General features: G+C 42.9%; 3 protein-coding genes and 1 pseudogene across 5 annotated transcripts; 2 read left to right on the forward strand and 2 right to left on the reverse strand.

Moving 5' to 3' along the window:
- Positions 1 to 77: 77 nt before the first annotated feature.
- On the reverse strand, positions 78 to 4,336 carry themis2 (thymocyte selection associated family member 2). Of its 2 annotated transcripts, XM_077599072.1 has the most exons (6): positions 3,898 to 4,336; positions 3,694 to 3,834; positions 2,566 to 2,985; positions 1,376 to 2,484; positions 585 to 705; positions 78 to 511 (listed from the first exon to the last, which is right to left on the reverse strand). In XM_077599072.1, exons 1-6 carry the CDS (start codon positions 3,986 to 3,988, stop codon positions 420 to 422), a joined length of 1,974 nt encoding a protein of 657 aa, XP_077455198.1. In that variant the 5' UTR covers positions 3,989 to 4,336; the 3' UTR covers positions 78 to 419. The 2 variants fall into 2 exon arrangements, with proteins under 2 accessions (XP_077455198.1, XP_077455197.1); XM_077599071.1 differs by having other exon boundaries at positions 3,694 to 4,336.
- LOC144073336 (tryptase-2) lies at positions 788 to 12,149 on the forward strand. Its single transcript, XM_077599073.1, has 11 exons — positions 788 to 4,174; positions 5,211 to 5,324; positions 5,391 to 5,598; positions 7,453 to 7,539; positions 7,624 to 7,761; positions 9,564 to 9,729; positions 9,829 to 10,007; positions 10,842 to 10,937; positions 11,013 to 11,155; positions 11,232 to 11,387; positions 12,093 to 12,149. Exons 2-11 carry the CDS (start codon positions 5,298 to 5,300, stop codon positions 12,132 to 12,134), a joined length of 1,242 nt encoding a protein of 413 aa, XP_077455199.1. The 5' UTR covers positions 788 to 4,174; positions 5,211 to 5,297; the 3' UTR covers positions 12,135 to 12,149.
- Positions 12,150 to 12,233: 84 nt separating this feature from the next.
- On the forward strand, positions 12,234 to 16,396 carry ethe1 (ETHE1 persulfide dioxygenase). Its single transcript, XM_077599074.1, has 7 exons — positions 12,234 to 12,660; positions 13,672 to 13,816; positions 13,880 to 14,028; positions 14,765 to 14,894; positions 15,798 to 15,887; positions 15,962 to 16,078; positions 16,169 to 16,396. Exons 1-7 carry the CDS (start codon positions 12,361 to 12,363, stop codon positions 16,213 to 16,215), a joined length of 978 nt encoding a protein of 325 aa, XP_077455200.1. The 5' UTR covers positions 12,234 to 12,360; the 3' UTR covers positions 16,216 to 16,396.
- Positions 16,397 to 16,730: 334 nt separating this feature from the next.
- On the reverse strand, positions 16,731 to 18,265 carry LOC144073212 (major histocompatibility complex class I-related protein 1-like; annotated as a pseudogene). The gene is made up of 6 exons (XR_013300034.1): positions 17,944 to 18,265; positions 17,570 to 17,845; positions 17,190 to 17,487; positions 17,013 to 17,114; positions 16,934 to 16,951; positions 16,731 to 16,840 (listed from the first exon to the last, which is right to left on the reverse strand). The product of XR_013300034.1 is annotated as a major histocompatibility complex class I-related protein 1-like (transcript).
- Between the last annotated feature and the right edge of the window lie 463 nt (positions 18,266 to 18,728).

Raw genomic sequence — 18,728 nt, forward strand, 5'->3', positions numbered from 1 at the left:
ATATATATATAAATATATATATATAAATATATATATATATATATATTTTTTTTTTTTTACTTCAGTGCTGAGTCCTAGTAGCAAGCAGACGACAGGGGAGTGGCTTCCGCATTTTTATGAACTTACAAAAAAATTAATTTAAAAAAAAAAAGCGAAAATTGAAGCCGCGATATCCGAGGGATTACTGTATTTGGTATTGAATAGCAGGTATGTTGGATTGATTGGAATTTAATGCTTTTATTGTCATTATTTCATTTATTACAAAATCTTGCAGTGCAGGAGGAGCTTTGTGTTGGAAGATTTTTAGTTTTTTTGTTTGTTTGGGTTTGGTTTTTGAATCTTGTCATTTGTCATCTAAGATTTAATATTGCTCATATTTTGCATTTACCCTCATAGGTCAATATTAACAACACACTCCTCTAATAATACACGATGGTCTCTTTAGCTTTCTTCAGCATTTCCGACAACTCCTCAGTTTGTTCGTAGACGTCCTCGCTCTTTTCCACCGGCCCTGAAAGCGTAAAGCGATTGGTCGCCAGCCGAACAAGAGCTCACGTCAGTGGTTCCCGTCATTCAAAACTTACCTTTGACCTGACTGCTCATTCCCACGTACGGGTTGCTTGTGTAGCTCCTCTGTGAGGTGTGAATAGTGGTGGGGAACTTGCGCGCCGGTGGTGGCGGTGGCGGTTCATGCCTTACATTTGGCTGATGGGTAAAAAAAAGGAAGTCAGTCACTTGTGGGTTTGAAAGTACAGTATGTATTTTTTTTGGTATCGAGTTCCAGAGAAGATGCTTTGGCTAATTTAGCATTGGTTTTGAAGGGAACGACACAGTCACCTCTAGAGCCAGTCCTTGTTGACAAGTTGGAATTTTTTGGTACAAAATCTTGCAGTGGAGGAGGAGCTTTATAACGGAAGATTTTGTAAACTAAGGTGGCATCTGCATATTTAATAGTTTTGTCCCTGTTCAGGCGTTTGTTGTTGTTTTTTCAATATCTGACAGTGGCGGTGCGTTCTTGGTTTTTTGTCCGATACTTTCAGAGCTTACTTTTTAAATGGTTTCAATTGGTTTTCGTGTCGTGTCTTGTAGGCCGATGACCAACTTGTTAGACAGTAAGTCTTGTGTGATATGATCAGTGTCAAAAAACAGTTTTGCTGACTAATTGAGCTACTCTTTACGTGGTGCCTTGTTTTTTCGAATTTCTTAGACCTCGATTGGTTAAAAAAGATGCAGTTTTGAAGATGTGATGTCAGTTTTACCACCTGAACGTGGGTACATTAAAATCTGGGTTTTAGTGACGTAACGGGGAATCCGGGACGCTCACAATTCCGGTTAAATCCAAGTCGAATGTTGTGAACCTTGATCGGCAACTTACCGTTGGCGGCAACGGGGAGGAGCTTCTTCTATTCCACAACGTCTGGTTGTTAGACCCTTTGCTTTTGGCGGCTTGCGGCACGGATAGGTTCCTTTTCGGAGGTCTAGGAGGGGGATTTGCGAGAGGAGCGTTCTCGTTTCGAAACTCCCGCAAGAACTGATCCGTAACCTCTATTACGGGTTCCACGCTGCATTTCGGGCTCTGGTTCGAGGACCACGGTAGAGGCTGTTGGCTTCGAAACAGGGTCACGGAAAGCCTGTGAACCGGGATCAGGAAGCAGAGCTCAGGGGTGTCCGGGAAGCTAGCCTGGATCGTGGCTTCTAGCGTTGTCCCCTCAATCCGTAGACAGGAGAACCCGACTAGAGGGTCGTTTTCCAGCTCGGGGTCCCGAGTCACCACCTTCACGTCCAGAAGAACCTTATTGCTCAGGACCTCCAGTGTGTACTTCTTGTTGTCGCGCAGCAGCTCCACAAATTGCCCTTGCATATACAAAGGCAGGTAAACGTGGTCTTCCCGGACCCCCTCGCCGTCCGGATCCTCGTCTTCGTCGTCGTCCGAGTCCCGGAGGCGTCGGCAAACGAGGGTTTCCGCTTGGCCGCACGGGAGTTGAACTTGTTTCTGGCACCCAATGACCTCCAGTTGCTCCCCCAGGGCGAGCCCGGGAAGGCCCTCCTCCTCTACTTCCTCGTGGTTGCTCACGACGGAAAGCTTCAGTCCCGGGATTTGCGTGGAGGCCTCGTAGAGCTCGTAGGTGGAGTCGAATCTCCTGGGTCGCTTGCGGAAGCGCCCCCCGTACCGCTCGGATACCAGGAAATACTGCCGGCTTTTGCGGCCGGTGGAGCTGGACAACACGGTCATGGAGGAGGTGGACCTCTGGTGGAGAATCAACGTGGTTCCCTTCTGGAGCTGCGCTAGCCAACTGCACTTCAACAAAGCGGAGGTCTCAGGACCCTCCAGGACCTCCATCGTCATGGGGAAGGCTTGGTCCGGTTGGGAGTGAACCTCTGGCAGGGTTAGGGGGGTCAAGAAGCTGAGGTCTTGGCACGTGTCGGTGATGTCCACCACGTCCACTGCCAAGCTGGAGGGGAATCGCAACAGGTTCTTCCTCACTGCCGGCAAAACGGAAGAGACATTTCGATCGGGTTATCGGATTCACGACTTCCCAAACGAGAACGCCTGGAAGAACTTACGGTTCATGACCCCGCGGATCTGGTACACGGGGCTGAGGATCAGGGCGTGATTGCCGAGGGTGGCGTTCTCGAAGCAAAAGCGCTGACTGCGCAAATGCGGCGATGTCGCGATGTCCCTGGGGACGAAACGCTCTTCGCCCTGGTGGACATAGAATTCGCCGCGGGTACTCAGTGGCACGGTCACCTCGGCCGGGGGCTGGTCTGGCCCGAGCCGGACTCGGCAGCGGCAGCTCTTCTCGTCCTCCAGCAGCGACACCACCGTCAGGGTGGCCCCGGCCCCCAACGCAACGCCATCGAGGGTCAGCTTAGAGTGGCTAGCGAAGGTTACGGGTAGGCAGGAATTCAGGCCCAAGGGCCTCAGCTTGACTAGCTCCTCCACCGTGCTGTATGGGGTTTCCTCTGGGATCACTTTCATCAAGCCTGGGGAGAGGGGGAACTTTTAGTGGGCTGACTAGCGTGGACGGCGGGTCTTTTGGACTGGAAGGGCCTGGAAAATGTCCAGTTCTTCCAGTTGGAGTCGATGTTCTATTTCACTGGTCTACAAGCAAAATGCTTTCCAACTAAGTAAGAATTGACTGAATTTAGGTTGCTAAAAAAAAGGGGAATTAGCTGGAGATTTTGAGATATAATATGTGGCCGAAATAAGTGAAACTGTGGTTAGAACCTCTGCCTCACAGTCCTGAGGTCGAGGGTTCGATCCCAGGTGGGTCCTCACTGTGTGGAGTTTGCATGTTCTCACCAGGCTTGCGTGGGTTTCTTCGGTTTACTCCGGTTACCTCCACCTTTCCAAAAACATGCATGCTAGGCTAATTGATTGGTTCTTTGTCTCCGATCCCTCCAATTTGGCGTAGAATGCCATGTGAAGATTTTTAGTTTGCGTCAAGTTGTAAAGAAATACAAGAGCTTCTTCAGCGCAAAGTTAAAACTCTAATAAAACGCTATGGACCTGACCACTAAATAGTTTTTCTCCTGGATTTAACCAATCCATGCAAAGCCAATGTCCACCTAAAGCGAAACTAACTGAACCGTGGATGAATCCAACCTGCCATCTTCCCTTCCTTAACGAACGGTCAACAGTAACCTATCGTGACAACCCCCAAAACAGCTTGCCATCTAAAAGTCTGGTACCTGTATGATCCACGGGTAGCTCGAAGGTCTCGTCGTTGTCGACGTCATGACAGCAGATGGACGAGAGTTCCATGTCGGTGACCTTGACGACATCGCCGGTGGAGAAGCTGACTTCGTTTCCAGAGATCTCGTAGACGGACCCTTCGAAGTAGCCGCCGTTGAGAAGACTCGACTCTGCGAAACCAGAACCAAAAAGCCACTTACCTTGGAAGTAGACCCCGGAGCAGACTTGCAGGATTCTTGGGAGACAAGCGTTGTCCAGGGACGCCATGTACTCCTGGAGAGGGAACGACATGGTAGCCAACGGTCGGAACGGGCCGAATGAAGCGAGTGAGAAGGTTCCCTTTGCTATCGAGACCACAAAAAGGAAGTGACACAGACGTCTGAGCAAAGTTTGCAAACAACAAATGTACCGCAGGAGACTTTGCAAATGTCAAATTTGCCGTTTGACATCCAGTAAAAAACAAGCAGAAAGAGAGAGGTAAGACTTTTGGATTTTCACTTGCGAGGAGGACAAACGTTGAGGACCGGTCTTCTACCCTGTCTTTGCTTTTGTCCATTTTTATTATTGTACATTGACGTCCCAACTCTAAAAGGACCCCTACGGTTTCGCCATGTCATCAATGAAGTCAAAGCAGAAGGCACAAGACGTCACGGCGCATTTTGTCTTGAATAAGGACAAACAAAATGTCCGGCGTTGTTGGCATAAAATGAAGGACCAATATAGTGTTCAAATTAAGCTTTTACTAAATGTCGCAAATGTATGAAAATTGATGTTATGCGCATAACTCCAACAAATCTTTTTGTTTTTGTTTTAGTCAGCCTCATTTTATTCCATTTAAAATGGCAGGTAAACTAATATTTATCTTAGATTAAAAATGGCACATTCCTTTGAATTTTTTAATGAAATAAAACTTCCCCGAGTTGCAGACTCAAAATTGGTTGTCTTCTCTTCCTTTAAAAAAATTATATTAATAAGGAGAAAGCACTTAAAAGCCTTAATCTTGACTATTTATATACAATTTTAAACCTAGTGCATGTCCAGTATAGTTCAAAATAATTGTTAATAAATTTGCTGTCAAATTTCTTTCAATAACAAGCTAAATTAGCCATAGCCACACAACACAAACACTTAAAATCAAACTCTATTTGATATGTTAACACAATCTTAAATGTTCCTGAAAACAGGCAAATTGCTAAAATGCTAAAATAATCTGCGCCTGGATTACCAAAACATTATTAACTTAGCTGCTAAAATGCTAAATTAATCTGCGCCTGATTCCCAAAACATTAGCGTAGCTGCTAAAATGCTAAATTAATCTGCGCCTGGATTCCCAAAACATTAGCGTAGCTGCTAAAATGCTAAATTAATCTGCGCCTTGTTTCACAAAACATTAGCGTAGCCTTCCTCGCTAAGTGAAGCGCTATTCCAACTGTTTTGAACCCGTGACCCGTAGCCACACAATTACCCGCATGCATTATTCATACCTGGGTATCCCTTACTAACCGCACTAAAGGACGAGGAAGAGGAGTAGGAGGAAGGTTACAAAGGGAGCATAAAAGTGTGATCGAGCGGGAGTAGAGAAGATGTGTCAAAATTCGATATGAAATCACCCGAAGACGACTTTCAGGTAAGAACTTTTGCGGGTATTTTCGGGACACCATCCCTGTGTTAACATGCAAATGCGGGCTTTCAGGTCCAAACAGGAAGCGGGGAATTTTCTTTTCGACACTGGTCGTCGACATGCCGTCCTCCAGAAGCTTCCTGTGACTTGAAGAGCGTTGCATCCTTGGTTTCGCCCACCGTGGGGGCGCTGTTGCCTCCCCCGCCGCCATCTTTACGGCCTCTGGGGGACGGATCCATTAACGTGGTGCTAGCCAAGGAGCCGCTAAGTGAAGAACCAGGTAAGCCGTCATTTTCAATCATTTTTACGGAGGGTGCTGGAGTCTATCCCAGCGAACAACGGGCACCAGGCGGGGGACGTCCTGAATCGGTGGCCAGCCAATTACAGAGCGCAAAGAGACAACAAGCAATCACGCTAACACAATTTTCACTGTTAGCCAGCTAGCCTAGCATGCATGTTTTTGGGATGTGGGAGGAAACTGGAGTACCCACAGAAAACCCACCCCAGCACAGGGAGAACATGCAAACTCCACACTACAGTGTGGACCCACCTGGGATCGAACCCTCGACCCCTGAACTGCGAGGCCGTCATGCTAACCGCTTGCCCACCTTTTTAAATACAATGACAGTGTTTTATTACCCTTTCCTTCAAAAATAACTATGTTCAGCAAAAAAAATGACATTTAATTAAAATACTACAGTAATCCCTCGAATATTGCGGTTAGTGTAGACATGGTCGCAATAATTGAAAAATTGCAAAGTAGGGTCACCCCTATTATAGCATTTAATTATTTTATTTTTCTTCTTATAGCAATTTTTCACATTTGTATTACCTTAAAAAAAGTTTTAGAAATTAACTAATTAATAGCAGAAAAAATTGTGAATTTGCAATAAGTGAAGTCGCGTTAATCGAGGGAAGACTGTAATTCAGTCTTAAAGACATAAAAAAAAATGATTCCCCTGAAAAATATGACTTGAATTACTGTACTTTAAACTTGTAATGCTACATTTCAAATGCTTTACATTCCCAAGATGATGCCCTTTTATGTAAAACACTTTTTATTACGTTGTGATTCAAATCTCTTACTTTCCAACCACCAAAACCGCCAGAAAGCAACATGGGCAGCATCCATTTTGTACTGCACGTTCCATACATTAAAACACATGAAAACAAAGTTTCAACAATTTGCGTGACCGTGGACAGGAAATATGCCACGTGACACAAAACCTCACACAAAGTGGGCGGAACCTGAAAAGATGCTTTTTCATTATCACGTCACTTACCAGAAATTTAGTTTCAACTAACACATGTCTCATGATGCCTAAACTGCAAATAATCGAAATATTGCATGTAGCTGGCAGCCATTTTGGGTCGAGCCACCTGAAAATACTGTTTACAAATATATATATTTTTGTTTTTCATCCATTTTTAAAAAAATACCAACTCATGGTTGGAAAATAACAAACTTTAAGCTTGTAATATCACAACTAAATTATTTCTTGATCCATATTTTTACTTTTTCCAACCAAAAATGCTCTTAAATTATAATTTTTGCCTTAACAAAAAAAAATTAAAAAAAAATCACTTTTTTTCCCTGGGAAAAACATAAACAATTTTTCTTACTATAAAAAAATACTGTATTTATTCGAGTATAACGCGCACCCATAATTTGTGACTAAAAAATTGTATACATTTTTATTTCCTTTTTTTGTTTTTCTCAGCCATACTACCAATATAAACACTCCTCAAATGGAGTTTACAATTTTAAATCCTTAAAGCCTTAAAACTTCCCCGGGATTCGTGTATAACGCGCACCCGAACTTTGCTTCCGTTTTTTGCTACACATTTTTGCGGGTTATACTCCAATAAATATGGTAATAGATAATAATTTCCTTCAAAATTCTGTGTTTTTTTTCCCCTTACATTTTTAATATTTGACTGTTCACCTGTCTTTTTCTTTTGTCCACATATTCACGATAACTCAAGAATGAAGTAAGGGATTATCATCAAAATTGCAGATTATCATATTTGTATCAAACGTAGGCTGGGATTCCATTTTGGAGGACTGAGGTCAAAGGTCTCAAACTACACCAATGCCATTTTTGGGTTATTATTGTCCTTTTTTCACGGTCAGACGCCCAAGCCTGTTGTTCTCGCCAACTGCTTCTCATCGTGAGCTTGTCCTTCGCCGTCAAACTTGTCATCACCGCCGCTCTTTTAGGTAACTCCGCCTCCTGCAATCCTTCAAAAGATAACATTTTCATTCATAATCTCACTTTACTGCTCATCTCTCTCCACCCGATAGTGAAGTTCCTACTTTTTCCGTCGGAGTTAAAGGCCTCGTTGCCGCCGCCTTGTGGTACCAAAGGCAACTGCAGCGTGCCGACCCTCCAGCCGACTCCGCCGAAGACCCCCGTTCACCACATTGTCAACGTTACGGCAGGTATTCGTCGCTTTGTAGTACGTATAAAATGCTCCTTTTCCATGATTTAAGCAATAGGGCAGTTTGGTTCAGGGACCAATTTATTTTTGGCCCAAAAATTTCATCTACTGGCCGCCATTGACAGCTCTAGACGTCCAATCAATTTTGATGACACTGGAAGATATGCATCCACCGCCAGTTTAAGTGAATTGGACACCTGTGGTTGTCAATGGCAGGCAATTAGTTAATTTTGCGTCACTTTGTTGCCATTTAGAGTACTTGCAATAAATACCTCTACTTACAAATGCCTCGAGGTACGAACGTTTCAGGTTACAACATTTTTCTATGCAAATTGGTGACTCGAGATACGAAAGAGATCCAAGATACGAAATCCCCCAAAAAGTAAATGCATTTCCTTATCCATTATTTTATTTTGAATCCCCCTGATGATAGATCTAAAAAAACAACTTAAGGAGCAGGTTAAGAAAGAGTGAGACCAATTTAAAGAAAATAGGTTTATTACCAGACTGCAGAAATGGGGGAGAGCTCAAACAGCGTGATCGCTCAGTCTGTTGTCCTTGCAGCTCTCACTGAATGACCAGTGAGTGAGTCTTATATACCGGCAAAACTGACAGTTATCAGCAGGACTTTGAACAGATACGTTTCAGTCATTTGCAGGGCAAAAAGTAATTGATCAGTGTCGGACAGTTGAGTATTTGTGCTGACCTGTCAACCCAATCACAAGACAAAGATTGATTATTCAGTCAGACTGTTGAGTTTTTATGCTGACATGTCAACTATTTACAGTTTGTATGAGAACGCTGCTTTTATACTCACAAAAACTGATATAATCTTACACCTTATTAAGCGATTAAAAACTACAAAAGCAACGTGGCACATTTTCACACACACACACACACACAGGGCACACATAAAAGTCTAAAATTTACTACAAAAGGGACAACTTTCGGCCCTGGTAGTACGGACTCTTGCCGCCCGCCATCTGGCAGACAAATGCGGGTAACATCTCCCGTTATAGTGGCCGCGAAGGGAACTATTTCAGCAGCGCAGGGCAGATTTTCATATGCGTTATTTATTTTAAGACATTAATAAATCATTTCCTTATAATTGTCTCTCATTTTTGTGTGTTTCCTCACGTTTCATACAAAATTGGGACACTTTGACCCATTTTAAAGGGTTTGGTTGGTAGTTGTGTGAGGACGAATTTGAGAATTTACATATAAAGTACAGTTCTACTTACGAAATTTTCAAGTTACGAAAAAAGTCTTGGAACCAATTAATTTCGTAAGTAGAGGTACGACTGGATTGGATTATTTCAAATTGATTTTAGGAAATATCCGGGCTGCTTCGTTTTCGATGTCCGCTTTCCGCTAATTTTTTAGGCACTTTAAGGTTCCTTGTTAACTCATTGGTTGCCATCGAATTCACCATTTGGCCTGCAGGGGGCGGAAGAGGGTGATTGTGACTTAGGATAGAAAATTGGTGCACGCACTCGATCACACAACTAGTTTTAAGGCACCCAGGTTGAGAAAATAAATGCATTGTATTCTGTATGTACAGTAATCCCTCGAATATCGCAACTTCACTACATTGTGTTGTTTTTCTGGGGGGAATTTTTGGGGGGTAATTATTTTTTTTTAAGTTTTTGTAAATTCATAAAAATGTGAAAATCCACTCTGAAACTTGCATCAGGCAGAACAACTCCCGGGCCGGATTGGAGCCCTTAGCGGGCCACTTTCGGCCCGCGGGACATATGTTTGACACCCCTGCCGTAGACTTACCGGATCTTATTTTATCTCCAGACTGCCCGGGTTTCGCCAGCGATGGCCGCCGTATCGTCGGAGGGACGCCGGCAGCCGCGGACGTTTGGGGGTGGCAGGCTAGCTTGCACTGGAGAGGGAATCACATCTGCGGGGGCGCCGTCATCTCGCCACGCTGGGTCATCACGGCAGCTCACTGTTTTGTCGAGTAGGTTTTCGAGAGGAAGTCAATCGCTGTTCTATAGCGGATTTGACGTTTATCGCCGTCAATGGCAGGAAGTAATAGCAAGTGTTCACCGTCCTGCAGAGACAACATGTCGCAGGCGGGCGACTGGCTGGCGGTGGTGTCGACCGTCAACGTTGCCGAGCCGGACCTGGGAGAGCGCTACCGAGCGTTGCGGGTTCTCCATCACCCTCGATTCGACACGCGCACTAATGATTTTGACATCGGACTTATGCGCACCATCGTGGAAATGCACATGAGCGGTGAGATATCTGTGTCTTTCTATCTCGTATTTCGTTCAGCCCCAAAAGAGCGTGAATGGTTTTTATTTTGAAATTCTCGCTCTTATTTTCCTATTTCCTGTACACCAAAGTACATTGGAAATGACAAGATCACTTTTTTTCATGAACATTGTAATCAAATGAAAGCAACACAATGCCATACGTTGATATGGTGCCTGGTTACCATGGTTACCAGATACATACTGGTGATTGGTTAGTACAAAACTGCATACTTATACTTAAAATCATGGTACTTTTTGCTGTACTTCCAACACTTAGCTACACCTAAAATGTCAATTATAAATAAGAAGTGATAAAACACAGATGAAAATCTACATTTTTGGTGTCGTGCAATTTTAGCGGCAATATTTTGTTATTAATATTTATTTTATATTATCATTTATTATTTATCACTGTCATCATCCTCATTATTATTATCGTTATCACCATCATCATCACCATTATCATCATTATTATGATGATTATTATTATTATTAATTCATGTATTTGTGTATATTTATTTTGTGGTAATATTTTGGTATTAATATTTATTTTATATTATCATTATGATTATTATTAGTATTATTAATTTATGTATTTGTTAATTTATTTATTTATTTTGTGGCAATATTTTGTTAATTAATTTATATTATTATTATCACCATCATTATTGGATTGGATAACTTTTATTCATCTCATATTCGGGAAATTTCATTGTGACAGTAGTTATTATCAATATTATTATTGATGTATTTATTTCTGTATGTATTAATTAAATAATTAATTTATATTTGCTTATTCATGTTTTGTCTGTAGGCAGGGTGCAACCGATCTGTCTTCCCAGTCCAGATGAGTCCTTCCCTCCCGGCTCACCCTGTTGGGTCACGGGCTGGGGGTCCGTCCGGGAAGGAGGTGTGTTCCCCCGGCATCATTTACAGCCAATAGCAATGTCAGGGGCTGTACTTGCGTTTTATTTGCTGTCCTCAGGTGTCGTGTCAGATGAGCTAAGGCAAGCTCAGGTGAAGGTGATCGGCGAGTCCGTCTGCCGCCGCCCCAGTGTCTACGGCGTGCAATTGACGCCTCGGATGATCTGCGCCGGCGCCCTGGTGGGCGGAGTGGACTCCTGCCAGGTATTGCAGAATTATGATGCTATCGTGATATACAAGGAAATGTGTGTATGTATACATGTTGACCGTGCAATTTTAGGGTGACAGCGGGGGTCCCCTGGTGTGTAAAACGGCCTCGGGGGAGTGGAGGCTGGCGGGGGTGGTGAGCTGGGGCGAGGGTTGCGGTCGCCGCAACAAGCCAGGCGTGTACAGCCGGGTTACCGCGTTGCTGGACTGGGTCGGACAACATTTGGAGGTACAGTCAACGTTGGTGTATTAACGTTTTAGCAGTTATGCTCAAATCATTAGTTCATTTTTTTTTGGAACCGTTTACCCTCACAAGGGTCGCGGGGGGTGCTGGAGCCTATGCCAGCTAACTAGGTGGGGGACAGCCCGAATGGGTAGCTAGCCAATCGCAGGGTACAAGGAGACAAATGACAACCAATCATAGCTAGGGGCAATTTAGAGTGTTAGACAGCTAGCCTAGCATGCATGTTTTTAGGGAGGTGGGAGGAAACCGGGGTACCCGGAGGAAAACCCACGCAGTGAGGACCGACCTGGGATCGAACCCGCGATGCTATGTTTAATGACTTTATACTGTTAGCTGAAAGTGCTAGTCTTTATATAGTATTTGTTTATTCAAGGGTTACTTATGGGAAATAAATTGACTGAATAAGAAACATAATAGACTGAAGAGTTCAATATTGTTAAATAGAACTTGTTAAGACTAAATTAATGTAAAAGTAGAAGCTTTTTTGAGCAGATCTGTCACTTAAAGTACCAAAAAAGGTCAAATTACTCGAAATATTCACTGAATTAATGTATATTTTCCTCTTTACTTTACAACCTGCTTTTCATGATTGCATCGATGCTTTTTTAAAATGATGCAGCTGCAAAAACCTTTCCTGAAAGGCACATTCTAAACCATATGATTAATTTTAAAATGTATTTCTTTCTCCAGCAAGATCAACCGAACCATTTGGAGGATTCCACTGGATCATAACAACAATAAATGCAAACAAAATGTATTTTTCCAAAGTCCAACTTCTCATTGAAATTATCTTTATTTATTCTTTTATTTCATAGAATAACACTGTATACTGTGATATTACATATAATCTAACTGGCACCAAGTCCCGTCTAAAAGGCGAACTTTGGAGTCCAAGTTAACTTTTTAAGCAATATTTGATTATAATCAGAGAAGCAGTCTGCCGCCTCCGTGAATCATCATGACGGGCTATATTTTGCAAAAATCTACACCACTTCTCTTCCGTCTTCGAGCGACTTTAAGCCCGCTAGGTCTCGGGGAAAAGCCGACAATGTGCTCGAAGATAACCGCGATGGTCCTGGTTCGACGACGCCTGGAAACGGCACTCATTGGACACCGGTGCTACACCGAGGGCTCGAGAGTCTCGGAAGCCGGGAATAGGAGCCTGAGCTCGGGCGTGAGGGCACGCCACCTCCCGCTAGCACGAGTGAGAACGTATTCCTCCGGGACACGGTTGAACGACGGGCTGCTCTTTAGACAGGTAATATTCGTCGTGTTACGTCTAAAAAATGACGGTGATAATGTTTTTTTGTGACTTTGTTTCTTTTTGTTTCACCTGGGTTGTCGACACGGTAGCATTAGCAGAATTAGCTTTGGGACGTTTGTTTCACCTGCGTTGTTTTGTAGACATGTTAGCATTAGCAGCGTTAGCTTTGGGACGAGGTGGTAAGGTCACGTGTAAATGGAACCAAAGTTGTCGTCGAAACTCGTTTTAAGTCATTCACTGACATTGTCGATTAGAGACGTTGTAATCAATTTGATTGGTGGCCAAGGACGAATGATAGTGTTTTGGAATTATTTCGTAAAGGCATAAATTGGGAACTCAGTTTTCATATCTTTTTTTCAAGTTATTTTTTGTTCTTGTGCGTTCTACAAATCTCACTGAACTAGTGATGGCCATTTTTATTTCAATAAACAATAACTGAAGTTATGGGGAAAGATGTCAGATATTCTTTGGCCCATTGACACAGTGACCCGTTTATTTTTGTGACCTAAATTAGGATGAATTACAGTGCATTTTAAATGTTTTAAATCACCTCTCAGTCAATTCTTTTTTTTAAAGAACATGTCATGTAGTTGACATAATTGTGTATTTGACATCATTTGGACCAATATGGCATGACGTAGCATTATATAGTCTTAACAGAGCAGAGCAAAATCATATTTCAGATACAAGTAGTAATAAAATATGCTATGAACAACCTCACAAGGAAAATCAATTGAACTCATTTATTTAATTTTTCATCATCCATTACCACTTGCACAATCACAAATCAGGTTTTCACAAGTGCCACATTTAAGAAACGAGATATTAGGAGCCTGAAGTCGTAAAATAAAATACAATATTTCATGAAAAATGGTTTTCTGATTTTCAGATATATCAATAATTCTAATATTAATTTTAAAAAATTGAGTTGTAACTAGCTTAGACGTAGTACTACTTTTGCAATGTAGTATTGTTAACAACAAGCCAATCTTTGTGTTTTTCAAGCTCTTCGAATCAGAGAGCAGCACCTACACGTACCTGCTAGCCGACGCCGTCACCAAGGACGCCGTCCTCATCGACCCCGTGCTGGAAACCATCGATCGGGACCTCAAGCTAATCGACGAACTGGGCCTCCAGCTGAGGGTAGCAGGTCTGTAGCGCAAAATCTCTCGATTGAAGTCTTCCCGTGAATTAACGTTGCCATGTTTCCAAGTGAACACTCACTGCCACGCGGACCATATCACCAGCACGGGGCTGATGAAAACGAGGCGGGCCGGCCTGAGAAGCGCCATCTCCAAATCCAGCGGCGCCACGGCTGACATCCTCTTAACCGAGGGAGACGAGATCCTCTTCGGAAAACAGGTAGGAAAACACGTCTTAACTTTTAAGCGACTTTTGTGAACACTTGGTTGTTTTCATGACTTTTTTTTATACCTTTTCTTTTTTATTTTATCACTTTTTAAAATTTTCTTGTTGTATTGCTTTCCCTCGATTATCGCGGTTGATGTAGACCAGACATGGCCGTGATAAACAAAAAAAACGTGAACCCATATTATTATTTATTTTTAATTTTTTTTTATTAGTATTATTATTATTATTTTACTTCAGTGCTGAGTTCTAGTACCAAGCGCAGGACAGGCAGTGGCTTGAGCTTGCGAGTTTTTGCGTGGATTTTCACATTTTTATGAACTTGAAAAAAACAAAAAAACTTTTTTTAAAATTGTTTTTTTGATTAAAAACTTTTTTTTGACTTGCGAGTTTCAGTGTGGATTTTTATGACATTACAAAAAGTAAAAAAAATAAAAATCTGCGATGTAGTGAAACCGCGATATTCGAGGGATTACTGTATTTTCTATTACTATGAGTTATTCAAGCTTTATTTATTCATTACTTATTTATTATTATTTACTGATTTATTTATTAGTTGTTATTATTTATTAATTATTTATTTGTCTGTTTGTTGTTTGGGCACTTTCTGGTGAGACTTTAAATCTCATTATACTTGAATAACAAAGATAAAAGCACTCCATTCAATTCTAATTCAATGTTGTCGTCTGCGATTGGTCAGAAATGTCAATTGAGCGTCACTCCCTTGCAGCATTTGATTGTGCGAGAAACACCGGGACACACGGACGGCTGCGTGACGCTGGTCACGTCAGATCAGTCCATGGCGTTCACTGGCGACGCGTTGCTCATCCGAGGCTGCGGCAGGACGGACTTCCAGCAAGGTTGGTGCTTATTTTCTTCTAGAAACTCAGTCTCAATGTTTTTTCTTAAGATTTTCCCTTCAAATTAACACATTTGTACTCCCTATTAAAACCATAAATATGGAGGTGAAAATTGTGAACCATGAGGCGGCTTATACGAGAGAAATTGCAAAATTCAACCATTTTAAGCCAATTTTAAGGGTACGGCTTATACGAGGGAAATTTTGAAATTCAATGATTTTAAGGCAATTTTAAGGGTACGGCATATACGAGGGAAATTTTGAAATTCAATGATTTTAAGGCTATTTTAAGGGTGCGGCTTATACGAGGGAAATTTTGAAATTCAATATTTTTAAGGCAATTTTTAGGGTACGGCTTATACGAGGGAAGTTTTGAAATTCAATGATTTTAAGGCAATTTTAAGGGTACGGCTTATACGAGGGAAATTTTGAAATTCAATGATTCTAAGGCAATTTTAAGGGTACGGCTTATACGAGGGAAATTTTGAAATTCAATATTTTTAAGGCAATTTTAAGGGTACGGCTTATACGAGGGAAATTTTGAAATTCAATATTTTTAAGGCAATTTTAAGGGTACGGCTTATACGAGGGAAATTTTGAAATTCAATATTTTTAACGCAATTTTAAGGGTACGGCTTATACGAGGGAAATTTTGAAATTCAACGATTTTAAGGGTACGGCTTATACTGGGGAAATTGTGAAATTCAACGATTTTAAGGGTGCGGCTTATACGCGGAGGCGGCTAATATGCGAGAAAATACGGTAAATTTCGAGCCAAAATTCACTTCATAGTAACGTCCAGAAAAAAACTTTGTTTTTGTAATACTTAAATACGACCACAAGAGGACAGTATTGTACCTTTAGCTTCAATTTTCCAAACCGTGACCACTCTGCGTCTTATCAGGTTGCTCCAAATCGCTTTACAATTCCATTCATAAGAAGATCTTCACCCTGCCCGATCATTGCCTTATCTACCCGGCGCACGACTACCGAGGTAAACCCACCAACGCTTTTGCACGCAACGTTTCAATACGAAGTCGTAACATCGGCGGATCCTCGCCGTTCCAGGTCAGACGGTGTCGACCGTCGGCGAGGAACGCGCGTTCAACCCTCGCTTGACGAAGAGCCTGGACGAGTTTGTGACCATCATGAACAACCTAAATCTCCCCAAACCTTCCAAAATAGGTCCGTAAAATTTCAACCAACCACAACACACGAAATTTTCCACCGCTTTACATCTGACTTAAATATTATTATCATTTTTTTTCCTTTCAGATATTTCAATGCCTGCAAATCTGGTTTGCGGAGTTCAGCCTATTTGAACAACTTGTCTTGTTAACTTACTATTCAATTATCTGTTGAATATATAGATAGTATATATATTTTCGTATCAGGTGCCATTTTATTGTACATTTAGTCAAATGGAAAACATGTTAATCGTATACACACATTTTTTTTTTTCACCTCAAAGAACATTCTTTACCGTATAACAGAAGACGTGGCTCTCGAGCCACATTCCCGGCTAAAACGCTTCTTAATAAATTTTGGATATAATGTAGCTTTCTACCTGCTTTCATGTTTCTCTTATTCTTACTCTCTCTTAAAACACACAAATTATTAATCAAAACATTTCATGTTTAGTTGTTGTGCAAAAACACAAATTACAGTTTGTGTTTTGAAAAGCGAAGTAAAAAAAAGTAACAGAATTCCCTCGCAGCTTTTCAATAGCTTGATATGAAGTAGGAAGTCCTTTAACATAAAATACTAATTCCGTTAGCAAATTCCATCTTTTCCAAAGTGCTTTCTGGGGGACGTGGCGCTCGCCATTCCACGCGTTTTAGGTCACGCAATGAGGGACGACATCTTGTTCGGGTACGCTTTGGGGCAGTATATTGGCCTCGGGAGTGCTCTCCTGGGAAGCGGACTCGGTCACTTCGGCGTTGAGGCCTGTCGTGAGGTAATTCAATCCAAAATAATTTGGTTTCATCAGAGTTCCGCCTGGGCTTATTTTAGGAACTCCAAGGAAAAGCTTTTACTTACCAACTGACGCATATTTGGCTGCAAGCAAAAAACACGAAAAAGTTAGTCGCCATCGACTGAAAAAGCAAACGTCCCTCACCTTTTCTCCATTTGTAGACGATGGCGGCGACGATCACGACGGCCACAACGAGGACCGCCAACGCTACGGCGAAGGCCAGCGCCGTCTTCCTCCTTTCTTCCGCTTCACAAAGCGACGGACGTCACGTGTGTTTCGGACGAGGACGGACGGACGGACGGGCGGAGGCGTGCAGCTCACCTTCGATGCGCTCGTTGCTCAGGAGGACGCGGTCGTCCAGCGGGACGACGATGTCGTCCGGGACGCCGGCCAGCTGGAAGACGCACTCGTATCGGGCGCTGGGGTCCGCCGCTCTGAGGTGGGCGGAGACCTGGAAGGTCCCGTCGTGGTTGGGCAGGATCTCTTCCCTCTCCACGCCCTTGGAGAGTTTCTGGCCGTCCTTCTTCCAGAACAAGATGGCGTCCCTGGGGTAGAAACCCGTGGCGTGGCAGGTCACCGGCGACCACGACCTCTTCTGCAGCAGGGACGCGCGGAAGCACTGCCGTGTGGGCGAGGGCCGAAGAAGAGGGGAGGAAAAAGTTTTGGTCGGAAAGAACGTCGCTTGGCTAAGATTGTACTACCTGTTCTCGTGAGGAAGTCCTTCCCGTTGCTCACATGGATCTTCAAGTAGTCTGGACAAGTTTCAGTGTAGTAATCCTTTACATATTGAACATATTCAAATCGTTCCCATTTGTGTTTGGTGTTGAGCGCTTGCGGCTTGAGCGCAAGCCATCTCCGTTCCTTCAAGTCTAACGATATGAAGTCTTCTCCGTCGTAAGCGTGGTGTTCCCAACCGTCAACCTTGCCGGTCTCGTCGTCCCATTCGCAGCCAGATATTTGCTGGATCGTGTGAACGCCTGAGAGAAAGGAACGGAAATAAGGCGACGTTTGCTCAAAAAAGGGGACCGGCGACTGAATGGTCGCAAAAACGCTCCAAAGCAGGACGGCAACTCACCTCCGCTTTGGTTGAAGCGCTCATTAACAGTTTCAAAGTTGAGTTTGGAGACATGCTGATTGTGAATACAGACCTCCGTGTACCTCCTCCAGTAGTCTGGATCCTGGGCTGTAATCTTGTTCACCCAATCGTGTTTGGGACTTGATTTCCTGCTCTTGCTGTCGTAGTGAGTGATCGGCACGCCGTCAACGTAAACGACGATCAAGTATACTGGGAAGTTTGGAATTTGAGACGACGCTGTTTCGATAATCTCCAGCGTGTGGAACACTGAAAGAAAAAGAAAAAACATTTCTTGATCTAAATGCCCAAATCTTGTCCTCATCCCATTTTCAAAACTGCGCACTTTTGACCGAGTTGACCGTCATTTTTCCGCCTTTCATTTGAAAAACGGACATCATTGCACAAGCAGATATTTGGGAAATGCAAAATACCAACTTTTTCGACCAGCATAGAGTTAATGTTAGGACGTGGCTGCCATTGACGACGCTAGACGTCCGATTCCTTGAAACTGCTGGAAAATCCCACAGACACCCAAGTGATTTCTTTTGACGACTTCTATCTTTTGAAAAGGTCTTTGAATACAAACCCCGTCCCCCGGCAAAAGACGACACTGGAGCTCTATTTCGATACCCCCTTTGTCCTGAAATCTTGAGGGGGCACTTTAAAGTGCGTGACAGTATTTGAAGACAAAGTTTAGGAGAAAATTGACTTACCGGGCTGGACACTTTGAATGTGGAGAGCCACAACAAATAAAGCTGCCATCTCCAGCATCTTGAACCATGTTT

Source organism: Stigmatopora argus, chromosome 4 (assembly GCF_051989625.1).
Source record: "Stigmatopora argus isolate UIUO_Sarg chromosome 4, RoL_Sarg_1.0, whole genome shotgun sequence".
In the NCBI taxonomy this organism is placed as follows: Eukaryota; Metazoa; Chordata; class Actinopteri; order Syngnathiformes; family Syngnathidae; genus Stigmatopora; species Stigmatopora argus.

Bases quoted from the DNA above. Each gene is read 5' to 3' on its own strand.
- themis2 (XM_077599071.1), bottom strand. From the start codon at position 3,988: ATGTCGTTCCCTCTCCAGGAGTACATGGCGTCCCTGGACAACGCTTGT. The intron at 2,986-3,693 runs GTACCAGACTTT...CCCTCTCCCCAG, and splicing joins GCTACCCGTGGATCATACAG to GCTTGATGAAAGTGATCCCA. The intron at 706-1,375 runs GTAAGTTGCCGA...TTTACCCATCAG, and splicing joins CCTCCCCGTTGCCGCCAACG to CCAAATGTAAGGCATGAACC.
- LOC144073336 (XM_077599073.1), top strand. From the start codon at position 5,298: ATGAAATCACCCGAAGACGACTTTCAG. The intron at 10,008-10,841 runs GTGAGATATCTG...TTTTGTCTGTAG, and splicing joins CGTGGAAATGCACATGAGCG to GCAGGGTGCAACCGATCTGT. The intron at 11,388-12,092 runs GTACAGTCAACG...TTCTTTCTCCAG, and splicing joins GGGTCGGACAACATTTGGAG to CAAGATCAACCGAACCATTT.
- ethe1 (XM_077599074.1), top strand. From the start codon at position 12,361: ATGACGGGCTATATTTTGCAAAAATCTACACCACTTCTCTTCCGTCTT. The intron at 13,817-13,879 runs GTCTGTAGCGCA...CATGTTTCCAAG, and splicing joins CCTCCAGCTGAGGGTAGCAG to TGAACACTCACTGCCACGCG. The intron at 14,029-14,764 runs GTAGGAAAACAC...ACTCCCTTGCAG, and splicing joins AGATCCTCTTCGGAAAACAG to CATTTGATTGTGCGAGAAAC.